The sequence below is a fragment of the Schistocerca serialis genome, chromosome 12, assembly GCF_023864345.2.
Source record: "Schistocerca serialis cubense isolate TAMUIC-IGC-003099 chromosome 12, iqSchSeri2.2, whole genome shotgun sequence".
Classification (NCBI taxonomy): Eukaryota; Metazoa; Arthropoda; class Insecta; order Orthoptera; family Acrididae; genus Schistocerca; species Schistocerca serialis.
This window is the reverse complement of record NC_064649.1, coordinates 159,857,903-159,870,008: the sequence shown is the minus strand read 5'-3', so window position 1 is coordinate 159,870,008 and position 12,106 is coordinate 159,857,903. Positions and strand designations below refer to the sequence as shown.

General features: G+C 39.4%; 1 protein-coding gene across 2 annotated transcripts in view; it reads right to left on the bottom strand.

Moving 5' to 3' along the window:
• Positions 1-12,106, bottom strand: part of LOC126428466 (splicing factor 3A subunit 1) — a 96,549-nt gene that overhangs the window by 41,791 nt on the left and 42,652 nt on the right. For both annotated transcript variants that reach the window (XM_050090399.1, XM_050090400.1), the window contains exons 9-10: positions 7,283-7,465; positions 6,125-6,249 (exon numbers count right to left, since the gene is read on the bottom strand). In XM_050090399.1, coding sequence (XP_049946356.1) covers positions 6,125-6,249; positions 7,283-7,465 — 308 coding nt within the window. The remainder of the gene's footprint in view (positions 1-6,124; positions 6,250-7,282; positions 7,466-12,106) is intronic.

Genomic DNA, 12,106 nt, shown 5'->3' with positions numbered 1-12,106 from the left:
ATATTTTGTGTAATGTAATATCTTGTACAGACATCTTTTATTAACCTGACACGTTCCACGTCATTACGAAGTGTCGTATTCATGATCTGTGGAACAAGTATTAATCTAATCTACCGTATTTACTCGAATCTAAGCCGCACCTGAAAAATGAGACTCGAAATCAAGGAAAAAAAATTTCCCGAATCTAAGCCGCACCTGAAATTTGAGACTCGAAATTCAAGGGGAGAGAAAAGTTTTAGACCACACCTCCAAATCGAAACAAAGTTGGTCCATTGTAATATGAGACACAATTTAGGTCGAATGAATGACGATACAGCTACAGTGGGTCGTAAGCTTAGTAGTTAAGCTTTACTAGGTAGCCATTGCTATGCGTCACGTACTCCGTCCATATTTATACGGGTACCTTTCCTTTTTCAAGTGCTTCGTCTGGTTTGAATTGATTGCTTATTTTGCTTTGATCTAGTAAGTGCCGTTCTCTTTGTTATAGGTGTTTACGTCACTCTAAGCTGAAAATGCATTACTGTACTCTGTCATGAGTTGTTTGTCGCATTCTGATAATGAGTGTTTACATCCTGTACCCGCTCGCGGCATGGCTTGTTTTCGTGCACGCTACCGCCACTTACAATAAAAAAAGAGAGGAACCAATTCATAGCAAAACAACGGCAAGAGACTGCTGTTTGTTGTTACTTACACTGCTGCTTTCTTTGATAATGATCAACAAGAACCAAATAATAGACTGCTTTTGATAGAAGACGTTCTGAACGAGAGTTTAGCGAAAATTTTTCTCCGTTTGAAAATCTTTGCAGACGCCTCTTCAGTACATTACATTCTGCACAGAAATTAGAGTCATCTTAGATTTAAAAATCGAGTCAATTGCCGTGCTTCATTTCTGACTCTATCACTGTTAGGCATAAGAATAATACGAATATAAACATGACACCATAGGGTCATTCCACACCAAGTGGTCTAAAACTGAAAAAAGTTCCCACCATCATGGTCTCCAATTTTCGTCAAATTTTAACTGTAGCTTTAGTCAAGTGTTGAAGTAAGTTTCCCAAGATTTCAGGCCTCTAGCTGCAATAGCTGCTGATCTAGACCCCCTTGTCTGAAGTGTACTTAGTCCGTGTGCATGCAACATAAAAAAAATGTCATATTTGGAGTCTAATAAAATCGAAACTAATTCATAAGAATGGTTAGTAAGATGCGACCCTGTACAGTTTTTTTTGCTGATTCCAACGAAATTATGTATAACATTACTCATGCAAACCCCGGTCAAATAACTCGACTCAAAGTATACTTCAAAATTTGTCGTGACACAACGCGACAAATTTTGACCAATATTAAGACTGCAATGATTTCCTTGCAGTTGAAGATATGGACTTGAACTTTTGGCCAAGCTTCATGCTTGTGCTAGACATAATGCAGCCGGATTTGCAATGATCCAGGCCATATGGTCGCCCTGCAGTATCTCTTCAAATTAGGCAGTGTCAGCACAAACGGTAAAATTTACCAAAGTTTCAAGCCAATTACTAAAAAATAGTTGGCCTGAATCTGCTTGTGAATAGTATCACCTAAAAGAGAAACTCTTGCTCTACAAGACTGACATTTGTTTTTTTTGCAACGCGACCATTAAGTACTCATTAACTCACATCAAAGTTGTTATATTTTGTATGCGCGATGCACTAATTTTTCTTCATTTCTAGGAATTTGAATCTTAATAGTCGCTTAGAATTACTGATATAATTGGATATTTCATTCGTGTTTTATTCAGTGATTGGCCAGTGAGAGATGTCAGAAGTTAATGAAGAAGAAGAATCGTTGGCCCCCTGTTCAATTGGAAAAGATGCTGCTGCATCGAAGTGCCATGTTATCTTCTATGCTAAGAAGACTGGATTCAAAGCGTTTAGTGATTTCACAGAATGTGACCAGAAATTGCTTGTTTCGCGTTCAGAAGCCAAACTTGACGAAAATTCCATCATTTGCTTCCACCATGAAGCCCTCTTCCTACATGAATATCAAGCGATGCAAAAGAAATGTTGCAATCCATTCAAGAAGAGGAATCACAATGTAAAAGCTGGACTTAGACTGCTTGATAATGAAACAGCTGCCAAACTTTGCCTGTTAAAGAAAAAAGAAGTGATTGATATAAAACCTGGTCAGAAGCTTTGCCCTCGCTGCATGTCGGCACTGAACCAAAAGCTAGAAGATTCATCATCACTATCAACCCAATCTGAACAAGATTTCACAACGGATGAAACTGAACCAGCCATCAACAAAAGTTTATCATTTATTGGTGCTTCACCATTGAAAAGAAGACAACTAAGTAAAAGAGATAAGCAAAGCTATGCAAAAAGAAAGATCTTGGATGCACAAAGTTTAATTGGGAATCAAATTGCTGCTGCTGTAGGAATCAATTACGATGAACAGCCAAGTTCAAGTAAAAGTCGCCCATGCAATAATTGTGCAGATCTTGATAATCTTATAGAAGAGTTGAAAGAAAAATGTAAAGTGTCAAATCGTAGGACAAAAGTTCAAATATTGACCTTGGTTCCAAGAAGCTGGACAATTAAAGATACGACAACAGCATTTAATGTATCAGAAAGAATGGTAAAGCAAGCGAGAAAACTGAAGAATGAGCAAGGTGTTCTAGCTTTTCCAGCAAATCGGCAAGGAAGGAAGCTTTCAGATGAAGTTGTTCAGAAAGTACATGACTTTTTTCAAGATGACGAATTCAGCAGACTTTGTCCAGGGAAGAAAGACTGTGTGCCTGTGAGAATTTCAGGAACAAAGGTGTACAAGCAAAAGCGGTTGTTGCTTTGCAATTTGAAGGAAATGTACGTGTCTTATCAGAAGCAAAATGGACCAGAAATTGGCTTCTCAAAGTTTTGCGAGCTTAGACCAAAATGGTGTGTTACAGTTGGCTCTGCTGGAATGCACTCAGTTTGTGTCTGTACAATACACCAAAATGTCAAGCTTATGCTCACTGGTGCATCAATCAATGAAGACTACAAGGAAATTCTTAGCAAAGCTGTTTGCAGCTTGGAAAACAAGGATTGTATGCTTCATCGTTGTGAAAACTGCCCTGGTCCAGAAGGTGTAGAAGCAGTTATTGCAACATATTTTGAAGATAATGACCCTGAAGAACTGATTGAGTACAAACAATGGATTCATACCGACAGGGATACTTTAGAAACAAAGCAGCTTTCAACAGAAGAGTATGTTGAAGATATTGCAGCAAAAATTTGGAACCTGTCTTGTCATCACTACATTGCCAAGCATCAAAGCCAGCACCTGAAAGCTCTCAAAACTGATTTGAAAGAAGGCGAATTCATAATACTAATGGATTTTGCTGAAAACTATTCATTTATTGTTCAAGATGCAGTGCAAGGCTTTCACTGGGAAAACAGTCAAGCAACAGTTCATCCATTTGTAGTCTACTACTGTGAAAACGAAGAGGTGCAATGTGTGAATCTTTGTGTTATTAGTGACTGCCTTCGACACGATACGATTACTGTCCATGTTTACATTGGAAAAGTAATCAATTACCTGAAGATGCAATTTTCCAAAATAAGCCACATCCACTACTTCAGTGATGGTTCAGCTGCACAATATAAGAATTTCAAGAATTTTCTCAACTTATGCTATCACAAAGAAGATTTTGAAATAACAGCAGAATGGAATTTCTTTGGAACAAGCCATGGAAAGTCGCCTTGTGATGGCATTGGAGGCACAACAAAACGGTTGGCAGCAAGAGCAAGTTTGCAACGTCCATATGAAAACCAGATTCTAACACCCAAAGATCTTTTCAACTTCTGCAATGATAATATCAATGGAATCAAATTCTTTTTCATCAGCAAAGAGGAAGTTGAAGAAGAAAAAGCTTCTCAAGAAGAAAGATTCCTGCAAGGGCACACTCTAGCTGGCACAAGAGAAAACCACCATTTTTTGCCCATTGATATGACGACAATTAAGGTCAGTAGAGTTTCTAATGATGCGACATCTTTTTTGGCCAAAATTAGTGCTGCTGAAGTAGTAGTTCAAGTCATGGATCTTCAGCCTGGGCAGTATGTTGCTTGCATTTATGAAAAGAAATGGTGGATTGGAAACATCGTTGAAATCTCAGTCGAACAGAAAGATGCTTTCATAAGCTTTATGCATCCTCATGGTCCTGCAAGTTCATTTTATTGGCCCTTAAGACGTGATACTTGCTGGATTCCAGAACAACTTATCATTGGTGTTATTCCAGCTCCATCAGTGACATCATCTGGTCGGCAATACAGTTTTCCTGAAAGCATTCTCTTGCAAATCAACGATGCTTCCAGAATGATGAAGTAACTGAGGAAGACAGGCTTGGGAACCTGCATAAAGAAACCCACAATCAGGCTTGGGATCCTGTGGTAAAGACACCCTGTAATCAGGCTTGGGAACCTGCAGTAAAGATACCCACCCGTGGCTGTTACTGCATGGCTATCGGGCGTGGCCCCTATGGCGATGGGGATGCTGGTTTTATTGTGATAACCAGTAATGGCTCAGCCATCATGGACCAACGCAGGGCACTGCGCACACAAAATATAAGATACTTTGACCTGAGTAAATAAGCACTTAATGGAAGCGTTGCAAAAGAAAAATATATCCATCTCGTAGAGCAAGAGTTTCTCTTTCAGATGATACTATTCACAATTAAATCCAGGCTGACTATTTTGTAGTAATGGGCTTTGAACTTTGGTAAATAAAGCCATTTGCGCTGACACTGCCAAATTTGAAGAGATTTTGCAAGGCGACTATAAAGCCTGGGTAGTTGGAAATCCAGCTGTATTATGTCCAGCACAAAGATAAGACTTGGTAAAAAGTTCAAGTCCATATCTTTATCTGCAAGGAAATTATTGCAGTCTGAATATTGGTCAAAATTTGTCGCATTAAGTCACGACAGAATTAGGGGTACACTTTGAGTCGACTTGTTTGACCGGATTTTGCATCAGTAATCTTATAATTAATTTCGTTTGAATCAGCACAAAAAACTGTACAGGGTCTCATCTTACTAACCATTCTTATGAATTGGTTTCAATTTTATGAGACCCCAAAAATGGCATTTTGTCTGATGTCGCGCGCATGCGAACTTACTACCCTTCAGACAAGGGGGTGTAGATCAGCAAGTATTGCAGCTAGAGGCTTGAAATCTTGAGAAACTTAATTTAGCACTTGACTAGTGCTACAGATAAAATTTGAAGAAAATTGGAGACATGATGGTGGGAAGGTTTAGACCACTTGGCATGGAATGACCCCATATGTATATTATTCTGCGTTTGCTGTTGTCTCACCCTAGTTTCGTAGTTTATTAGGCAGGCAGGATTTAAATGAGATAGCAGCAAACACGAAAGAATACACGGCAAAATGTTTATATTTGTATTATTCTTATGGTGAAGAGAATACTGTATGTGATTCACAATTCATAAAAGTTCCTATTAGCAACCATCTCTTCTCACAGGTAGGAAAAAATTCAGAATGTAGGGTTGGCCATATTGACAAAACATCCCAAACAGTCTTGCCAGTCGGATTTTCGTAGTACATTGAAATGCTGCTACATTCGAAGATGAACAATACGGAATTTGTATTTACTTCGTTGGATAATGTATGAAAATGCAGTGATCGAAACTCGGGGCGGAGAAAAAAGCTCGTCTTCCAGCTTTTTTTTTAAATTTATTTACTGACACAGAGGTTTTGGCGCTAGTATTTATCTTTGTGCCGGCAAAGCATGCCTATGCAGCGCTACATATAATCGACGGCGGAAGTCAGTTGTGGCGACACCTACCAACATTTTTCAGAACTTCCGCTTACTTTGCACTCGATTCTAAGCCGCAGGCGGTGTTTTGGATTACAAAAACCGGAATAAAAGTGTGGCTTAAGATTCGAGTAAATACGGTAATCTAATCTAATCTAAGACTAAATGAAAACTGAAACCATAATGTTCACTGAATGAAATGACAAGTTTCAAGAGGAATTAATTTGAATTTTGCAGCACATTCAGCTTGTTTGGAGGTTGTTTTTGAATTGGAAACTAAAAGATGATCACCAGATAAAAACAAAACAACAAACCTCGGCTTTTCACCACTGATAAAGTACGTACCTTTTCTTCCTTCTTCTTGTCTTCCTCACCTATCTTCTTTCCTATGGCAGTTTCTTCGTCACCCACACCAAATATATCAGTTCGCCGCTCGGCTAGCTGCTTCAAGCTCGCCTCAATTGCAGAACCTGTCGGACGGCAGAGTGTGTTAAATAACGTTAGAGAAAAAATGGTAAACCGCAATTCTTTAAAGAACTGAACTCCTGCTTGTGAAACAGCTTCACAATTCTGATTCATTTACAGATGAGTTAACTGGTTAAATATTTGATGTTGAGTACACGCATGAGAAAAAGTTTAGAAAAGATTTGAAAATGTGTTTAAAGTTTGTCAGAAATCATTAAGTGCTCTCGTTACTAATCACAAAATGAATGTAGTTAGGTAATATGCACTCCATTTTAAGCAAAATCTAGTTTTTCACGCCTCTCGATGTTTACACGATACCTCCCCAACTGTGTGTGCAGCAATGGTACGATTTTGCAGACACACTTAGAGGGATATGTGGATATTGCCTGTAAAATCTGTTGCGAATGGAGTTAATAGTAAAGAAGTAATATATTAAAATGTCACAGTTTGATTCTACGAACAACGAAAATGCAGTACAAGATAAAAGTTTTTTTTTCCTTTCATCCTTCTGTCAGTGTGTACCAGTGAGAAAAAGTATCATAAGAGTTACAAATTATGGGTAAAGTTCACTGCGCATCCCAAATAACAGACCTGGTGTGTAGACTTATGGTGCTGCGAGATAAATAGACAGAGTCTAATGGTAATATTGGTCTGACAGAGTTAAACTTTTAACATAAGATTATGCCAATAAGAAAGGAAATTGTGACAGCATTTTAATTTTTTTAATGTGGTCAATAATTATATGAAATACTGAAAATTAAAATTTTGTTACCCTCCCCCCCCAGCAGTCACTAGACAGGCAACAAGGAGTTGGAACCAGGTGAGTGTCAGTAATACGGACTGGAAATCAAAGAGGTAGGGGAGGAAAACAAACAAACAAACAAACAAACAAACAAACACACAAACACACACACACACACACACACACACACACACACACACACACACACACACACACACACACACACACACACACACAGAGAGAGAGAGAGAGAGAGAGAGAGAGAGAGAGAGAGAGAGAGAGAGAGAGTGACTGACCTGGTGCGTAGACAGTCTCCTGGTTGAGCTTGTCCTGTATCTGGCGGTCACGCTGCTCCACCCAGCGGGGGTCCAGGAGCCCGATGCGCATGTGCTCCTGCACCTTGCTGGCTGGGATCTTCTCACCGGTGATGGGAGAAATAAGGACTTCGTCCGGAGCAGGTGGGCGCGTGGCCTTCACAGCTGAAACAGAAAACGCACATACGTTACTAAATACTGCACTTCCAGGTATCGATAATGTGAAGCTGTTCTCGTAATACAAAAAATAATGGAGACAGAATAGCAAAGGTGGGAGAAATGCCATTTTTCTGATACCTAATTACCTAATACACTCCATTACACATTCGGTGGCAATATACGGACCGGTCACCGGTCTCGGTAATGAGAGATGGGACACACGAAACTTCTAAGTAACTTCTAGAATATATCAATTGTAAAACACCCTCTGAAGTAAATAAACTGAAGGAATTCAAGTTTTGTGACAAAAATGGTAATAATTATAGGAAAGAAGCTCGGACATGAAAGAAGCTCCACTTGCAATACTAAGCCATAAAGGAGTTTATCGAAAAAATTACTTCACCATTAGATAGGAAAATCAAGTTGCAGGGATATTCTGCAGCCTTGCAAAAGCATTAGACTCTGTAAACCATGCTCTGCTGCTTTTCAAGCTCAACAGGTACGAAATAGGGGATATTGTTTTGAAATGGTTCGCATCATATCTCGTGGAGAGGAAACAAAGGGTAATAATCACATCAAATGTAGAAGATTACTTGTTACAGCGGAAAACTGTGTCACAAGGTGTTCCTCGAGGTTCAATGGGCCAATTTTGTTCCTATACCATATAAATGACTTGCCTTTCAATAGAAACTCTCTTCCTAACTTCATTTGTAGGGGATACATCTGCCCTAACTGAAAATGAAAATGCTGACAATATACTGCAGAGTGTCATGAATACATTAAGCAACTTGGTAACAACTTCAGTCTAAATAGAGGTGAGGGGGGCGGGAGGAGGAGAGGGAGTGTGTGTGGGGGGGGGGAGGTAGGGAGGGGAGGTAGGGAGAGGGAGAGTGGGTGAGAGGGAGAGTGGGTGAGAGGGAGAGTGGGTGAGAGGGAGAGTGGGTGAGAGAGGGGGGAGGGGGAGGGGGAGCTGACCTGTATGATGAACATTTCAAAAACCTATAAGATGAGTTTTAAAACCAAACTGTCACAAGCTGCAGAAATATTACTTACAATAAGCAGAAAATGGAAGAACTTAAGTCAAATTCCTAGGAATAAACTTGGATAGAAATTTGAACTGGAATACACACAGAGAATCTAGCAAATAAATTGAACAGCCTTGCACTTGCAATGGAAATTTTAGGCAGTGATACTCAAAAGGACACCAGGAAAGCAGCATACTATAGCTATTTTGAAGCCATCATTAGATAGGGCACGAATTTTTGGGCAACTCAGGACTATCCCCTCATTATACTTCTTTGAGGTGATTTTTCTCCCGTGCAACAGAGCTGATTAAAAAATATATTTTGGACATTCATATCATGGCAAGACAAAAAAACTTTACACTTACCTCACATCACTTAAAATTGTACACTCAGACTTCTCAATATATACCCGTGAAAATTCACAACAAAATAAAAGGGTTTGACATAATGAATACGAAGCTAAATATTTTAAAAAGCAAGTTATGTGATTTTCTAATGGGAAGATGCTACCACTCAGTGCAAGATTTAATGAAGGACAAAGTGATGGTTTGAGATGGATCCTTAAAGTGCAATAAAAACTTTGCTAGTTATAGTGGATGCAAATCCTGAAACAGAGTTAGTTAGAAACCTGTATAAATTCTCCAAAAAGTAATACTGTGTGTCTGACAAATTTTAAACAAGTAAATTGTAACCCTGACAGGTCTCCTGTACATGAGATTTCCGAAATTCTCTACGTCATCAGACGAATAAAATGCGTTACACGACCTGCGTTACTTTTTTGTCAGCCCTTTACACCTCTTATTACAATTCTCAATATACATTAATTTTGACTGACAATTTTATCAGTTCTCTTACTAATGGATCATAAGGTTCGGTCGATGATATGGGATGGCCAGAGGAATTGCTTATTTCTTCAACAGATAGTACAGTGGAAACTGAAGAACAACTTCCAAGTCCCGTGCCTCACTATTTTGGCAGCCCTGCTGCCACAGATTGTACAGAGCTGCACGTTTGCAGAGGAGCATTTAATACAGTTTGACATAGTGAAGCACTGACTGCCTTCCTCCGGACGACTCTCCGACGTCGTATGACACGGAGCAGTACGCTGCCTCTATGCCAAGCGGTACAGAGGCCACGACTCTGCAGCACGTTGACACGTTTCAAACCTGCGTGGCAGCAAATGGCAGCTCTGCAGATGTCAGTCGAATATGTACTGTACGCAGTTCGCGCCATACAGCACTTCGTCCGCACGAGGTAATCATTGTGTACATTTCGAAAGCCATCAATTCTGTACGACACAGAATATTCTGCCAGGGACTGTTCACCAACAGTGTAGATGGCGCCAATGGCGAATGAAAGTGGGGTTTGGGCAGAGGACAGCCCACAGCACGAGAGGGCAACACACAAAGCCTATGATGTGTGCAGTAGAATATTACTGAAAAAGCTCTCAAAAAACCCAAACACATTCTGGTCATATGTAAAAGCTAGAACATTCGAAAGAACTGTACCGGAACAGAAAAACAATATCCGGGCAAATTAGACTCAAAACGGCAAAGTTTGCTGGGCACGTAATCAGGATAGAATGACAAAGAGTGTGTGTGAAACAACAGGGAGGACAAGGGGAAAGACAGGAACCGAGTGGGTTGTCGAACTTCGGATGGACAGGTCAGAATTTGGGATCGAGGTCGAAGGAAAGGAAAATCGGAGGAACAAATATATGCCAACCGATATGCTGGAGATGGACGACCGTGAAGAATACAGGAAAAGATTAGAGTGGCACCAGTGGAAGCGACAGGAGAAAAGGACACCGAAATCTCAGAAAAAGATCAGGAGAGAAAAAGCGAGAGAATGAAGTGGTTCTGGGAGAAGAAGAGGAAAATGCAGTCCACGAAGGGGCTACCCGTGGTCCTACAGAGGGTGTAACGCATGAAGTAGGAGTAGGAGTAGAAGAAGAAAAGCTAGTAGCAACACCAAAGTTAGTATCCGGCCACACATAGACGTCACAGGAATTGAAACTGACAGTAGTGAAGCAAAATCAGAAGTTCCAAATGCCCTCCATCTTCAAATGCTCCTTTAGAAGGGAAGATACTATGTACAGTCCGAGTTTCATTCTCGAACCATCAAATGTAATGTGAACCTGAATTTTAAAAAATTAAAATCATAAAAGTAGAGTTTGTTGGTTCATCACTGGTACACTAAATTTATTTTACAGTACAATGGATATATATATGAACTACCATAACAACAACAATTTTTAAGTGACCCACTGTTAATGACACAGTCCTTTTTAAAAAATAATGTCTAGCTCGAGTATCCTAGCCATATAGAAAAAGTGGGAAGAAGCATTAGCAAAGGAATATTTGCTCTAAGGAAGCTGCGTCTTTGTCTAAACGTGCCAGTACTTGAAGTGGTTTACTTTGCTTTAATACACAGTCACATTTCCTATGGTACAATACTGTGGGGACATCAAAGCAAGGCAGCTAATGTCTTCAAACTACAAAAGAATGAAATAAGACTGATATGTAGCTTGGCACCCAGAACTCACTGTAGGCCAAGCTTTAAAAAATTACAGATTATGACCCTGCCGTCAATATTTATACTACAGTGTGTAATGCATATTAAGGAAAACTATCCGAGATATCAGCAGTATGACATGCGACATAATTATAACACAAGAAACAAGCAGGACCTAGTTTCTTTCTGATGTAACTACAAAAAAACACAAAAGTGCTTCTTATACAAGTCCATAAAAATTTTTAATGCCATACCCCAACATATCAGGGATCTTCCAATTAAAAAAAAAAAAAAAAAAATTTCTTCTTGAGCTCAGCATTTATGAAACTGATGAATTTTTAAGGGAGGCAAAGAATATGGTATGACTACACTTTGTGATCAGTTTTTATATGCTTCTATATATGAGTAAGTCTGTAATTGGCTAAATTTACTATGCAATATCAATTTGTACCAGAAGTTTCTCTGTTTTTTTTTTTTGTGTGAAGGTACCATAATTATTTGTGTAACATTTTTCTTGTTTTTGTAATAATTTGTGTCTCAAACTGTTGCCTCGCTGCATCAAAAACTGCAGCCACTATGTAATATTGACTTTTGTAATGCCTTAGATGATCTCTGAGGTCTCTACAACAATAAAAATCAATCAATCAATCAACCTACAATACGTGTGAACAAAAGCACTGTACATTACAGGCCTTACACAACATTATTCACTAATGTCGTCATTAATAGTCTCCTCAGACGGGTCAGGGATAAGCCCACCCATTTCATAAAGCGATCCCCCTACCCACCGTTAAGTCTCAAACTGTTGCCTCGCTGCATCAAAAACTGCAGCCACTTATTTTGCTTCATTTCTTATGGTGTCACTATACACAGGCTGCCCATTCTTCATCCTTTCACGGACAAATTCCAAAACTTTTACTTCGAGATCACGACGTCTTCCTTTACGGGGGCCGGTGAATTTCTTTCTCGTAGCAGTAAATGCAACTGATGCCAATTTCTGTTTCTTCCACAATCGAATGTTACTCTCAGCTACACTGAGCCTTCATCCTGCTTCCTGTTAAATTTTTCAGCGTAAAGAATTGCTTTACACTTTAAAGTAGCACCTTCC